This window comes from Babylonia areolata, chromosome 18 (assembly GCF_041734735.1).
Source record: "Babylonia areolata isolate BAREFJ2019XMU chromosome 18, ASM4173473v1, whole genome shotgun sequence".
NCBI classification, from domain to species: domain Eukaryota; kingdom Metazoa; phylum Mollusca; class Gastropoda; order Neogastropoda; family Buccinidae; genus Babylonia; species Babylonia areolata.
The window spans coordinates 2358217-2373454 of record NC_134893.1 but is presented as its reverse complement, the minus strand read 5'-3'; the positions used below and the strand labels follow the sequence as shown (position 1 = coordinate 2373454).

Here is a 15238-nt window from a genome sequence, read left to right as displayed (position 1 = left end):
AGTAGCTCAAGGAGGCGTCACTGCGTTTGGTCAAATCCATATACGCTACACCACATCTGCCAAGCAGATGCCTGACGAGCAGCGTAACCCAACGCGCTTAGTCAGGCCTCGAGAAAAACAACAACAAAAAACTACTACTAACAATAATAATATTACCAAAAAAAAAAAAAAGAAAGAAAAAGTTGGTGGGTGGAGGGGTGTGCGCCGTGGAAGCTGCGATATGTAGCCCAGAAATGAGTGTGTGGAGGATGGGGGCATGGGGGGGTGCAGGGTAATGTGTGTGTGTGTGTGTGCGTGTGTGTGTTGGTGCGCATGTACGTTTATGTGTATTTGATTGTGCTTTCATATCTGTGAAACTGCATGTCTGTGCATATTTGTTATGCATGTGTGTGTATGTGTGAATGTGTGTCTGCTCATTTATCATCTTTTTTTTGGGGGGGGGGGGTGATGAGGGACAGGAGGTAACGGGATAGATAGTGGATCGGGGTGGGGGAGGTGGAGTTTGGGTGGGGGAGGTGGAGTTTGGGGTGGGGGAGGTGGCGTGGGGGGGCACTGGAAGTGATGTTTGTTGACACTGACAAAAGTGTCGAGCGTTCTGGCCTCCACAGCTACTTGGGGCAGGCAGTTCCAGTCTATGATGATTCTAAGTAAAAATGAAGAGCCTCTGTACTGTGTTCTGGTGGTGATGATGGAAAGCTGTTGGTTGTGTCCTCGGCGTTGGTGAGATGGCAGTGGGCTGAGTTTCCTTTATAGGTTTGGACAGTGGGCTTGATTGGTGTAGATTTGCTTCTCCAGAGAGGGCCAACTCAATGACTCTAGCACTGCCTTGACACTTGAGGTGTCCCGGCCGGTACCTGCCCAAGACGAAGCGAGCTGCTTGACGCTGTATGACTTCCAGTCTGTCAGCGTTCTTCTTAGTGGAGGGGTCCTATACGGATGAGCCATACTCCAGCAAGGGGTGTACAAAGGCTTTATACGCTCTTCCTTTGATGTTGATGGAGCTGATCTTCAGGTTCCGTCTGAGGAAGCCCAGGGTTCGATTAGCTTTGCTGCAGATATTGTTGATGTGTTCGTCCCAGTTCAGTGTCTCTCTGGATCATGATGCCCAGGTATTTGACTGATGAGATGGTGTCCAGGGTGTGGCCATGCAGGTCGTATGTTGATGGAGGGGGTTCCTGCTCCTTGTGACGTGGCGAGTTTGGCACTTCACAGGATGGAACTCCATGTCCCAGCTCTTCTCCCAGTGTCTTTGTGCACACACAGTGTACATGTTTTGCGTACTTGTTTCACTCTGCGAGTGCATTGTATTATCAACCATTTTATGTGGTATTGCACACAAACATACACTTAGATTTAAAGAAAAAATAAATGTGTGTGTGTGTGTGTGTGTGTGTGTAACAACAGGAATGAACAACCTAACTAACAAAAACAATAGTAATATTCAAACAGCGTTAGACAGTATTCATGTCTGCCAACAGCTAATACACTTGAAGACTGTACGTGTGATTTCAGTGACATCAATATCATTGCTGTTCAAATTTTCATTCATTTTGCCAATTTCATTACTGAAATCTGAATTGTTTCCCTCCCATTATTCTGTAGGTTGCACCAGGCAGTAAAAAATATGTGACGGATAGGCATAATGTTTGAGCATATTATATGCACACAGCTTCAGTGTGTGTGTGTATTTTTTTTCCATAAATGAAGTCTGAATCTATAAATCAAACACGCTACGCATCTGCCACAGGAATGAATCTCATGAATCCAAAGAAACAACAGACATATACGACATGCATTTTCCTGACAACAGACACATTTCATCAGCTGACAGCTTGATTACATAATTGAAATATAGAATCATCAAGTCCAGTATCTTTTGCTAATTGGTCACATGCTTCATTTCATTGTAGCCCATAATATATGGAGACCCAGTATAGAAGTCAACAGCAATCCCTTTTAATCTGGTGCAATGAGTCAGATGATGGATTAAAAAAACATTTCTTATCTTGCTATAGTTTCATGTAATACATGAAACTGACACTGAATCCAAACACCGCAATATGTTAAAATGATTTATATGGTCTATAGCCTTCAATATTACATATATAAATCTGATGCAAATATTGAGAAACCCTTACAATAGAAAATATTTTTCTGTATTTTGAGAAGAAATAACAAAAAAATGTTTTCCACAATCCACAGAACTGTCTGTGAAAAATTCTAAGTGACTCTATTATTGTGTACCTGTGCTGCCCAATCTCCATGACTAAGATATTTAATTATGTCTAGTCATTATGTGTCTTGTGTTCTAATGTACATACTCTGTATTAAATGTGTGTGTGTGTGTGTGGGCACAAGCAAGAACATGCACTTTTTGCGTGCGCATTCGTATTATGTGCCTGTGTGTGTAGATTGTATTATACATCATTGTAATATTCCTTTGTGTGGAACGTAGACGGCTCTTGCCATTTTTTCTGTAGCATTGTTTACAAATGAAGGTGGCTTTTTCTTATTTTTCTGTGTTTGTGGGCAGCAGTTCCATCTATCATGTATAGAAGTAGGCTTCAACATGTAAGACTGGTTTTACCCCACAATGTAGACAGCCACATACTGCTTTCAGGGGTGTGCCTAGTTGATATAATGTTTTCACAGCTCACCAAATGCTGATGTGGATGACATGTTCTATGCATATTTGACCTTCTGTTTGTGCATATTCACACATTAGGATTAAGGCACTGGCAGGTCTGCACATATTATGTTTAAATCTTGGAAATTGGAAAAAACTTACAGCTGTCCTTAACAAACATGCACCAGTACTGAGATTTAACCCAGTCCAGTCTTGTACAGAGCAGAATTAAGAACCTTGCTGGACCTCAGGAACCTATCCTTTCAACTGTGAAGAGACGCAAGCTGATATGGTTTGGGCACAACACTCGACACACCAGTCTGTCCAAAACAATCATGCAAGGTACCATCGAGGGCGGGAGAAGAAGAGGAAGACAGCGGAAGAACTGGCATGAGAACATCAAAGAATGGACTGGACTCCATACACGTGAGCTGCTGCCAGCGGCTGCCGACAGAGACAGATAGAGAAGGGAGGTTGCATCTGCGGTCTTCAGGTTTCCCCCAACGACTACTCTGTAGTTATGGGCCTGAGGTGAGGTGAGGTGAGGTGATTCTTGAACCAATTGGCCATCATAGCTGTTTTTAAACACATTTTCCCCATGGCAAGCTCTTGTTGCTTTAACATTAATTATCATTTTTTTGATACAATTGTTTTAAATGAAACTGAGCCTCAGGTGAATGCCTTGTCTGGAAAGCTAGTGAGAAATCAGGGTGACATGGAATAGTTTCATGCCTGGAGTAGAACCTATTTAGTAATTTTGTCCACATCTGTGAAATTTGGAAGTGTAGCATTTGCTTGCACAGTGAATCTCTCAGACAATTTTTATCCACATACATGAATTTTAGAGTGAAGCCTGCCGAAATGGACTGGTGCACAAACGATAAATAAACAAACAATGCACAGTTACATGTATGTGACTAATACACACCCATGCACACAAACATACACTGCAGTGAACATTTCATAAGCACACAAGGAAAAAAATTCTTTCAATGGCATTTATTCATTTATGTACAAACACAACAGTTCTTGAAAAAAAAAGAAAAAAAAGGGGGAAAACATGTCCCAACTCTGCCCAATGCTAATGGACAAGAGAAAGAAAAATCTCTTGGCTGGACTGATTCACTAATTCTTGTCAACTATCAATGCAAGTCTTACTGATGATACAATACATTCAAGCGTTGCTCTTCCACATTACTGTGCATCAGTTAAACAGATAAGCAGTTTCAAAATTTGGCATGTAGCAAACAAGAATATCTGCACCCTGGCCCATGAGAAAATTTCATGTCATTAATAAACATCTTTTTATTTTTTAAACCTTCTACAAGACATATTATTGTAAACATTCATCTTTTTTAACACCTTCTACATGACATATTATTGTAAACATACAAACAAATGTCAGATCAGACCGTCAATAGATTTGGCAGTTTATTACAGATGCTCTAACATGGGCAACTTACATTATTACTTCTGTAAGTTTTATTTGTAATGACTGGTTTATGATTGTTCATTCTCGTTCATTTTTGTTTTGTTGTTTGTGCACAAGAACATGCATTTATGCTTTATGTGTGCAGATGCATGGACACACACACACACATACAAACTCACACACACAAACACACACTCTCTCTCTGTGACATCCATTCACATGCAGACACGCACAAGTACACACACAGTGTAAGAACAGAGAAAGACTTTTCACCAAAATATATTTTTCAGAAAAAAAGAGAGATCTGTATCATTTCATCTTATCACTTGGACAAATTCAGTAACATCCACATCTTAAAAATGTTTCATGTACACATTGCAAATGGCATATTTCTGTTGTTTTTCGTCATAACAGTTATGTTTTTAAATAATGCTGCTGTTTGATGCCCTCTCTGTGTCCCATGTCCATCTAAAACATTAAAATCCATGTCAAATGCTTTCAATAAATGCTGAGGTCATACTACATCAACCATCAAACCCTCTAAAAATCACCACACCAGTTTTGATGTCCAAAGTTTGAAAGTGGACATCCTCAAACCTGATCCAGGACCTACATGAAAGCTAATGTCCAACCTGGTACGTTTGCTTCAGACATTCTGATTACCCTACATAGTCAGTCTCACGATGCCCGTCTACCACTGCACCATGGACAATTCCACTGGTGAAGATTATCCACGCTGGCAAGGACAAGAGGGCAGAAACCAGCAGAACCAAGGAATATGTCTGGATCAAGAGAACTGGTACTCCAGTTACTGCACTCCAGGGAGATTGTTTGCCATGCGTGCCAGGTTGACATCCCCAACGTTGGGGCTGAGGAAGGCTAGGTGTCCCTTGGGGCACTTGTTGGCATAGTGTCCCTTCTCACCGCACTGGAAAGAAAATCACCACAAGATTTTTAATGTTCAATGAAAATCATGGAAACTGGAGACTCTTCTTTTGCATATATACATAGGAGGCACCCACAACCTTCTCTCCCTCATGTACTTTTACACACACACATAAAACAACAAGCCATACATGCAAACCAGCAAAAATGCAATAATAGTGGCAATAAGTATAATAAAGAACAGCAAGCCAAACATATAAGGCTGACTGATGAAGGTTCTAAAAATATCTGCACTCATATTTCATTCAGTCTGTTCTAGCTTCTAAACTTAATTAACTCAGTAACCGTCGACACAGTTTCTACTGAACAGTGAAGTTGATATGTAATACCAACCCTCTAACTCCATCAAAACAAATCAAAGTAACAGCAAGAGGCAGTGGGTTCAGCAATGTAAATCATCCAGTTTCAGACTGGAAGTCTGTTGTCAGTCAGAAATGATCCAGAAAAGTCTGTTTTGCAGTTGTCAATTCGTTGACATAGTAACCACTACACTATGATGACTCACCACACAACAGGTATATAAGTATCACTTCAGTACAGAATTAAAAAAAGAAAAACAACAATAACAAAAAGACAAACACACTGAAAAAAGGGGAAAAATAATTAACTACTGAATGAGGCCTCTATGCCAAATTTCAGGAAGAAGTTCATACCTTGAAACAAGTGACTTGATCCAGTGGACGTCGACTTTGCCTCTCTTCTCTCTCGGGAACAATCATGACTTGTTCACTTACCTGTAGAAAGATTGGCTTAAATAAACAAGTCTGATATCATACAACAGTGGAGCAATTTTCTTAGCTTAACTGTGGGAAAGCAAAGTTTTAGGTATATAACACAACAATTTTCTGCAGACTTCAACATGATCTATTTACCTAATTATATCTATCTATAGATATCTGGATCTCTCTCTCTATATGATATTTATATATGTGTGTGTGTGTGTGTGTGTGTGTGTGTGCGCGCGCGCGTGTGTGCACGCTAGTCTGTGTGTGTGTGTGTGTGTGTGTGTGTGTTTATGTATGTGTCTCTGATATATCTATCTATCTATATAAACATCTATCTTTTTTCATAGATCTGTACATATCTATATATCTACTGTTTCCAAGTAAATCACATAACCCTAGACTGTAAACGAACAACACAACAGCATGCAGTTTCAAACATTTTTCCAACTTTCTATGCTTGTGTATTAACTTTATGATAAGCATCTTAAAGAAGGAAAAATAACAACAACCCAAAACAAAACAAACAAAAAACAACAAACTGCATGAAAAACAACAAAAAACTTTCTTCTTATTTTTTTCTTTTTCTAGAGTATTCAGAACACCAAAAAATAAATATTCCTATTTAGTATCAACATGTGCACACACAGACACACACACAAAAATATAATTTTTGCCTACAGGTTCCAGATTTACACTTTCAAGTTGTTGTTTTTTCCCCCCTTAACATCTTGTCAATATCATTTGAAACAATTTTGCCTGTCCCAATTTTTTTTTTTTTTTACAAAGTTAAATCCAAATCAGGCATTTTATTGATGATAATTACCAACCACATTGTTTTCTCCAGTTCAAGAATGGCTGACTGCAGATTTCCTTGACAACTCATGTTATTCTTTTTTTTTCTTTTTTGTATATTAAGTACAGAGGTATGAAATTTTCACACCAAAAACAAAAAAACAAAACACCACCAATCATCAACTTTACTTTAGTTGATTCAGAAATACTTAAAATGTATGAATGTAAACTTTAAAAAACAACAACAACACACACACAAAAACTACACCCTCCCCCCATGCCTCCATGGAAAAAAAAAACACAGACACAAAAAACTTGACTCTTATCAAAATTTCAGAGTACTGTGCAGACACACACACACATACATAAACATATATGCACACATATAACTGGACAGAATGATGAAATAATCAAATCAGGGTTATTACAGACTAATTGTGTGTCAGCATATTATATGAAGAAAAGAAAAAACAACCAAAAACAAAACTAAAAACTCACAAAACCCCCCCAATAAAACACACAAATAAAACAACAACAAAAACAACACCCACCTGATTTTCAGCACATTTTGATTACACTCACAGTCCTTGCATGTTTAAAAAAATAAACACATACTGAACCTAACCACACCTCATCATTCCAATCCCAAAATCTTTTTTTTTTCTTATTCTTTTTTAATTTTTTTATTTTTATTATCCATAGACGTCTATCAGTTATGACTGAACCATAGCAGGTGACCGACGGGCACACTCACCATGGTAGAGGGGGGGTTTGATGGGCCCATAGACTGACCAGTGCTGGTAGGGCAATAGGCTGCTTTGTGTCCGGCCAGACCACATGTGTGACACACAATGGACAGCTTCTTGGCTTGCTGCTGGGGGTCAGGGGCTGGGATGTCAAAACTGGGGCTGCACACACACACACACACACACAGTGACACACACATACACAAAGTGACACACACACACACAGGGATGACAATCATTACTGCCCTGTTCTAGCCTGCAATGAATCCAGTGCCTTGAGGTTCACAGCTGTAAACAGAAAGATTTGTTTACTCACTCCGGACAAAGGAGCACTACAGCATTCCTGACATAAGGTAGCATTCTGGACCACGGAACACTATAGCCGTTTCGACAATTAAACTTTTTTCCATGTTTTCCTCATTGGGTGGCATAAAAATCACAGCTACACCGGGCACTGCGAACATGTCAAGGGTTGAATGGAAAGTTTCTTTGTGAGGTTCAGTAATTTACACTTGCCGGCCAGTCGTTGGGCTTTGTACCCCATGTGACAAGCTAATCTGCATACATATCGAAAATGGCGTTGCAGGCGATACAAATGGAAATTTTTGGAGCAAACTAGATCATGACAGTGGCTTTTTACTGCTGCTGAAGTTTCAACATCGACAAGGATGATGAAGACGTTGAATAAAGTATCTGCAGTGAAGAAAGCTACCAGCAAGAAGGTACTGACAGACTCAGCTTCTGAGTGCTGTGAAGCGAGGGAGGGGGGTGGGCGTACACATGACATCAGGAGAGGGGTCAGTGGGTCAAGTACAGCGAGTTTCATTCACTTACTTTGTGTTTTGTAGTTTTTGTGATATTTTTCCTAACCTTAACAAATGGGTCGTCTGCAGGGGTAAGCAAGGGAGAAACCTATTCGTCCGGAGTGAGTTAAGGCTACAGTGGATTCAGTACTTTCTTAGCTCTATACAAAACATTTTGTATCAGCCTGCAACAGATGCAAAACTTTCAAAACTGTAAAAAACAATGTTTTAGCATACAAACTGAAAATGGATCCAATAGCTTCAGCAGCTGTATTCACTTTTCAAAACATTTTTTTTTTTTTTAGCCCTTAGTGATTTCAATTCCTTCACAGCTGTATTCAAAACAAAATGTTTAACCAATAACTGATCCAATACCTTCACAGCCGTGTTCAAAACAAAACGTTTAACCAATAACTGATCCAATACCTTCACAGCTGTGTTCAAAACAAAACGTTTAACCAATAAACGATCCAATACCTTCACAGATGTGTTCAAAACAAAATGTTTAACCAATAACTGATCCAATACCTTCACAGCCGTGTTCAAAACAAAACGTTTAACCAATAACTGATCCAATACCTTCACAGCTGTGTTCAAAACAAAACGTTTAACCAATAACTGATCCAATACCTTCACAGCCGTGTTCAAAACAAAACGTTTAACCAATAAACGATCCAATACCTTCACAGCTGTGTTCAAAACAAAACGTTTAACCAATAACTGATCCAATACCTTCACAGCCGTGTTCAAAACAAAACGTTTAACCAATAACTGATCCAGTACCTTCACAGCTGTGTTCAAAACAAAACGTTTAACCAATAACTGATCCAATACCTCCACAGCCGTATTCAAAACACTTTGTTTTCGCCATTAATGGATTTAATACTTTCACAGCTGTATACATTGAAATAATTTATTTTACTTTTACCCTGCAATGGAACTGATTCCTTTAAAGCTGTATTCAAACCAATTAGCTTTAGTCTATGAATTCTTATGTTCACTTTTCTTTTTCTCTCTCTCTGCTTACCTCTCTGAAATGCCTTTCTCAAACATTTCTCCTTTCAATTATAACTTACACTGGACAAAAAGGCAAGGCATACTTACTGAACATATTTGCAGTTTGGGCCATCAAGGCAGAAACCATTTAAATAACACTGACATATGACTCGTCGGACGTGTCGGTTTTTGCACAAAGGACCTGCAAAAGAAGAAAAAAGAACACTATCAAGAGTAAGTTAGATACCACTGATTTTTACTGAATCATTTATACTCTGCTTGCCACACTCAACAGAACATGAATAGCTTGAAAGGATGACAGATGTGCATCTAAAAATAAAAATGATTTACTCAATTTGTGTGTGTGTGTGTGTGTGTGTGTGTGTGTTCATGAGAGACTATGACTAATGTTGAGCCCAGGAGAGAAAGAAAGGGACGGAGGAAGAGAGAGACAGAGGGGGAAGGGAGAGAGAGAGAGAAGGGGGGGGGAAGGGGGAGAGAGAGAGTAGGGGGGGGGGGGGGGAGAGAGAGAGAGAGAGAGAGAGACACAGAGGTCTAACATTTGTTACATTTTTCTTCAACGAAATAAAATAAAAAGAACCCAAATACAACCCCTTTCCCTGACAAAACAGAGATGACAATGCACACAACCCTTCCCCAGAACAGATACACAATATCAGCATTCCTTCTCTCACACATTGTTTTGTATACATGCATGCATTCTGAATATCTTCCAAGTGCAAAAGCACAGATGCACACAATGGAAAGAAAGCATCACTGATTCAATGCAACCGTCAGTCTTATTTTGAAATTAAACATATGGGTTATGACTGACTGTGAGACACTGCCGCTGGAAAGGTGTTTGACTGAACACAAATAGTATAAGATTAGCAGTTTAATATGATTTCATAAGAAACACTTGGAGTGATAAAAATGAAACCTAACACCAGCACGAAACACAAGATATTAAAAAGAGGTATGTCAAGTAACATTCTAATTTACCATAATGATCTAAAAATGAAAAAGCATGTTTCTTAATACCTTAAAATCAAATCATTAAAAAAAACCTTTATTAATTAATATACAACTTTAGCATCTGCCCATGAAGTCTGACATGAAAAATGTAAGATATTTTGGACAACATGAGGAGAGACTTCAAAAAGTTAACAACCACTCAGTTACAATGGATGTTTGCTTACCATGTCTGCAGAACCCTCTGTCATACCATGGGCAGTCTTTTATTTTGTTCTCTGGATCAATATGTAAGAATGGGCAGTCCTTGTTGCTGCACTGACCTGCAATACACGAATCATGTTTTAATCAATCATAGAGAGGTCACTCTGAAAAACGCATAATATATTTGGATTACAATTTTTTCTTCTTAAAATTTAGTTTACGTTAGTAATATTAATGTAGATATACAATCAAAGTGAGTATATATCTATAAAATTACTTTTAGGAAAAAAGGAACATTATTCTTGATGTCAACACTGTCAATCCAGACACAATGCTCCACTCAACATTCAAATCCTGAATGATTCTGATCGTCAGTTGTGTCCATGTGTCAGTGTTTATGGTAATTTGTACAGTAGTGGCATTTCCACTTCACCTTGTGTGTGAATTGGTAAGTTATGTATGTATTATTCTCATCTACTGATATCAGGTGATTTCCTTTCATTTTACTGAAGTGTACATTCAGAAGGTACAAACAACAACAAAACAACAAAAAAAACCATTCCAACCATTCCCATTCTTATAGTTATATCCAATAAAATCAGATACACAGGCTTCAAATGCTGTACAATATGACAAATAAAAAAACAGCATCAATTTCAAGAAATATGTTCAATTTCAAGAGATACGATTACTAAGACTAGAGAATGAAAAATGGTATCTTGTGATTCTAATTTGCCGCCTCATAATATGGGGCAGTTTTTATAAAATTACTTTGAGAAATATAATCTTGCGAGTATAACTGATACTCATCTCTCTCCTTCTCTCTAATGTACACACTTATATAATGCCAAATCCAGTCATACCTAAATATCTGAGTCATAAAACCTGATTACACTAGTATTATTGTGATCATAGACTGTGAGACACTTACCAAACCTTGAAAAGAAGTAACACTCAGGCATTTTAGACATGTCATACTCGTGGAGAAACTCGCAGTCATCACCCTTTTTACACAGTCCACGGAGCCAATGTTTGCAGACAATGGAACGGTCACCCTTTACATGCCGGTAAGGGCATGCTGCTCCTTTGCTACACACTGATGTCAGGTAGTAGGTACAGATTGATGCCCCAGACTCTGAAAATCAATACAAAGAGATTTTGTAAGAACGATACATTAAAAATATATAAATACTGATATTTTTGTATCCCCTAGTATTGGTATCATACTGAACATAAAGGAACTTAAGAAATAAAATAATCTTCTCATTTATAACATACTATAACAGGTACAACTGCCATTGAACTTTTAGTCCAAAGGTACTGGGTTCAAATCAAAGTCACAGTACTTTGTGGATTAATGGTGGAGATTCTTTTTCTGGTTTCCCAGGTCAACAGATGTGCCGAAAAGTTAGTGTCTGAACCTCCTTTGAATGCATTTGCATCTCTCTCTCTTTCTCTTCATTTCTCACTGTTCCTCATGTGTGTGCATGTGAGCGCATGCATGCATCCATGCATGAAATGCCATTCATATACTATTTCTCTCACACATGAATATGATATACCAAAAGTAGGTCAAGGTGATTCAGCAGATAACTCCGCTCCTACTATTTAGTCAGGATTGAGACAATGGACCAGGTGGAGAGGGGGCGGAGTAATCATGTGCATTACTTATAACCCCAAAACTAAAAATTAGGAAAGCACACATTCGTTTATGACGACATTGCCGTGCATATTACTTTATTAGGATCAAACTTATTTGTGTTTGCATATTCTAATACTGGTCTTGCCAGTGCTTTACATAGTCTTAAAAAATTAATGTACTGCTGTCAAAAAATGTGAATGTACGCTTGATTTTTCCATTTCTCTGATTACAGTGATTTGCCTTATTTATTATGCATGCAATATGCTTGTCAAAGAGTAGGATTTTTTTAAATAAAAAATAGTATCTGAATCATTTTCTTCTTCACATTAATTTTCAACATTAAACTCTTTATCAACAATTTTCATGTTCAATTTTCGCATGACTAGAGTATTGTGATGTAAAACGTGCTGTGCAGTGTGTGATGATTTTGTGTGAATCAAAAATTAGTGCTACTTAAAGTGTTTGGTTGAATGTCTGTACAGGGTTACACTTTAACGTCTTTGTGTTGTAACGCATGTTTTAAAAGTCGGTTTTTACACTGCACAGCGCAGTTCAGCATGTTCTATATGGAAAACTGCTTTGGAAATGAAATTACAATCTGACGAATTTCAATTTCCTATAATACGCTTTATCGATTCATCACCAAGTTTTTAAACAGGTCATATAAATAATATAGACCAGACACACATGCATAAAATCATGCTCGTGTTCTTTTTTTTATGTCATTTATTCTTTTAATCTCCTTTTGCAACTTACTGTCCATGCCCGGGAAAGGTAAAGGCAATGACCCGATTTGTTGTTCTATTGCAATTTCAATGTCAAACCTCAGGTTTGACACTGGTGCAATTATCTCCTGCATTGTGATCGGTGTAAGATACCAAGCTTAACTTTTTCGTATTGTGAAACAGTAGTAATTCCAGGGTGGTGTGTGGACAGGAAGTTGAACCGAGGGCTCGTTTCTGTCCTTTTACCAGAATTCAATGTAAAAATGTTTATTACATCCAAACATGGTCAATTTGATGGAAATAAGACACAAGCAACATGTGGTCAGACAGGTCTCTTTGTCTCTTGGTCATCATATGTATGCTTTGTTGTTTTGCTTGTAAAAGTACCCAAAATCGAAGCGGATCGCTTTTTCGTCTCGTTTTGTGCAGAACTTATGTAACTGAGACGGAATTCATTTTTTCCGGGTCGTACAAGGTCCGGACTCCGTGGTGAAGCCATTGCCGAGTACGGTACTACCCTTTCTGGAAAGTAACACCCAAAATATGTACAGGGACTTTGTTAACAATAACTTGTGATAACTGGCTGATTTTATGTTTCGGGTCTGCATAACCAGGCCTCTGCATGATGATTACAAGATATTCTGACGTGCCTGTATGATCTTCCGCATGCGGGTACCATTGGTGTGGACACACGAAGGAAGATCGGGCACCGGCAGGTCTGCCGTGGCAAATTGATCTGGGAGATAATTAAAAAAAAATCTCCATCCAAAACTAAAAGCAGACAGTTCATTGTTAGTTGACTGACCCACACCTTGGCATAGTACATGATCCCCACCTCTCCTCGTGTCGTATGCAATCTGTGGCTTTTCTCTCTCTCTCTCTCTCTCTCTCTCTCTCTCTCTCTCTCTCTCTCTCTCTTTATTATATTGGGCACCACATGATTTACTGCTTTTCCTAGCGGCACTCTTGGGTAGAGAACCCACAGTATTTTGATTTGGTGAAAAAAGAAAAAGAGAGAAAAACTAAAAAAAAAGTCGATTGATAACGTTTATAACTGTCGCTTAGTGGGTCTTATACCAAGGCCGTTTTTTGGGGCAGAATTTTCTTTTCCTCTTTCTCATTGTTGCCGTCCGGTCTTCGTTGTCGTCAGTTGTCGTCGCCGTCACTTGATGTTGATGGGTTCTTCATCTTTTTTTTTTTTTTTTTTTTTTTTGCTGCCCCATCATCTGTACCGTTTCAGTGGCATTACTCCCACGCCGCTCATTTAGATTCCCCCATACACGGCCACACCCGGGTTCGTCCGTCGTAGTTCCAGCGTCGGCAGTCCACAGGGAACCATCGATGTTAGCTCGCCAGGGGGCCACACACCAGAGGAGACCCTGCACTGCTGCTGAGTCACTTCGGTGGTGTTCAGTGGTGCCTGTTCTGTTTAAACGTACTTAGGACACCACCTACTAAGCCCCCTACTAAGGACAATAATGGCTTAGTCGCGGAACCAGACTGAGTGAGCGTCCCTCCCAGAGTGGAGACCGCCACCACGTCCCTCAAACAACAGCCCTCTATGAATCTGCCGACACTGACGACATTGACAGGACTCACCCCAAGCACGGAAGTGGAGGGGTATCGAAACTGAGGTCACCATGAGAGCAGGGCATGAAAGGCCACAGACTTTGAGACTATTTTGTTTCTATTGATGACGATGAAGGAGGAGGAGGATGACGATGATGATGACGATGTTGCTATGGAGGTCCATTTTGGTTTGGGACTGCGTGACAAGGCTGTACTCTACGCTTCCTGTCATAATGATATCCCGGTGTTAACCAGGCCCGAGAGATACAGACACTTGCAGAGTTGGTCAGGTAATTTGAGCAACACACCCAAAGACGCATCCTTGAAGTGGATGACACTCGACTGTGTGGTCCCAGTCTCCCCATTTAAGCCCACAGCACACTCAACTCTGGGTAGGAGCCGGCCACGGGCCGAAAAACCCACCTCCGCTGGGATTCGAACCCGCGTCCTTCCAGCCGTCAGTCCGCGACGCTAACCACTTCGCCACGGCGGCTGGGTTCTTCATCTTCATCTTCATCTTCTACCAGTGTCAGGCTAAGCTCCGCATCCGTCTGCCCAGTATGTTTTGCTAAATACATCTCTTAATTTCTTTCGGCCTATCATGTCCATCATATTTCGGTGTCAAGAGAAAAAAAACGTGTTTTCATTCTCAATGATTCAATGAATAACAACCAGGCCTGCATTTCCCCCCAGGAATGTGCCGCAGTGTCTGTTGTGCATCTTGGCGGCAGTCTTTATCCGCGTCCTTTCCCCTCTGCCTGCCCCCCTGTGCTTTTGATTGTCCTTCTCCTCGCCTCACATCACTCGTAGTGAACTCCGGCAGTACTGAAAAACACTGACATTACCTAAACCAGTTGACAACTGAAGAAGCGCAACAACTACAACTGACACACACACACACACTGACACACTGGCACACACACACACACACACACTCTCTCTCTCTCACACACACACTCTCTCACACACACACACTGACACCGTGACACACACACACACACTCACCGCGGCACACACACACACACACACTGACACCCACACACACTGACACACACACACAC

At 39.8% G+C, this 15238-nt stretch overlaps 1 protein-coding gene across 1 annotated transcript; it reads right to left on the bottom strand.

Annotated features, from left to right (window-relative positions):
- Positions 1–4212: 4212 nt before the first annotated feature.
- Positions 4213–12827, bottom strand: LOC143293129 (cleavage and polyadenylation specificity factor subunit 4-like). Its single transcript, XM_076604045.1, has 7 exons — positions 12640–12827; positions 11173–11376; positions 10265–10360; positions 9174–9267; positions 7275–7428; positions 5657–5737; positions 4213–4986 (listed from the first exon to the last, which is right to left on the bottom strand). The coding sequence occupies exons 1-7, from the start codon at positions 12740–12742 to the stop codon at positions 4867–4869; spliced, it is 852 nt and encodes a 283-aa protein (XP_076460160.1). The 5' UTR covers positions 12743–12827; the 3' UTR covers positions 4213–4866.
- Positions 12828–15238: the final 2411 nt, after the last annotated feature.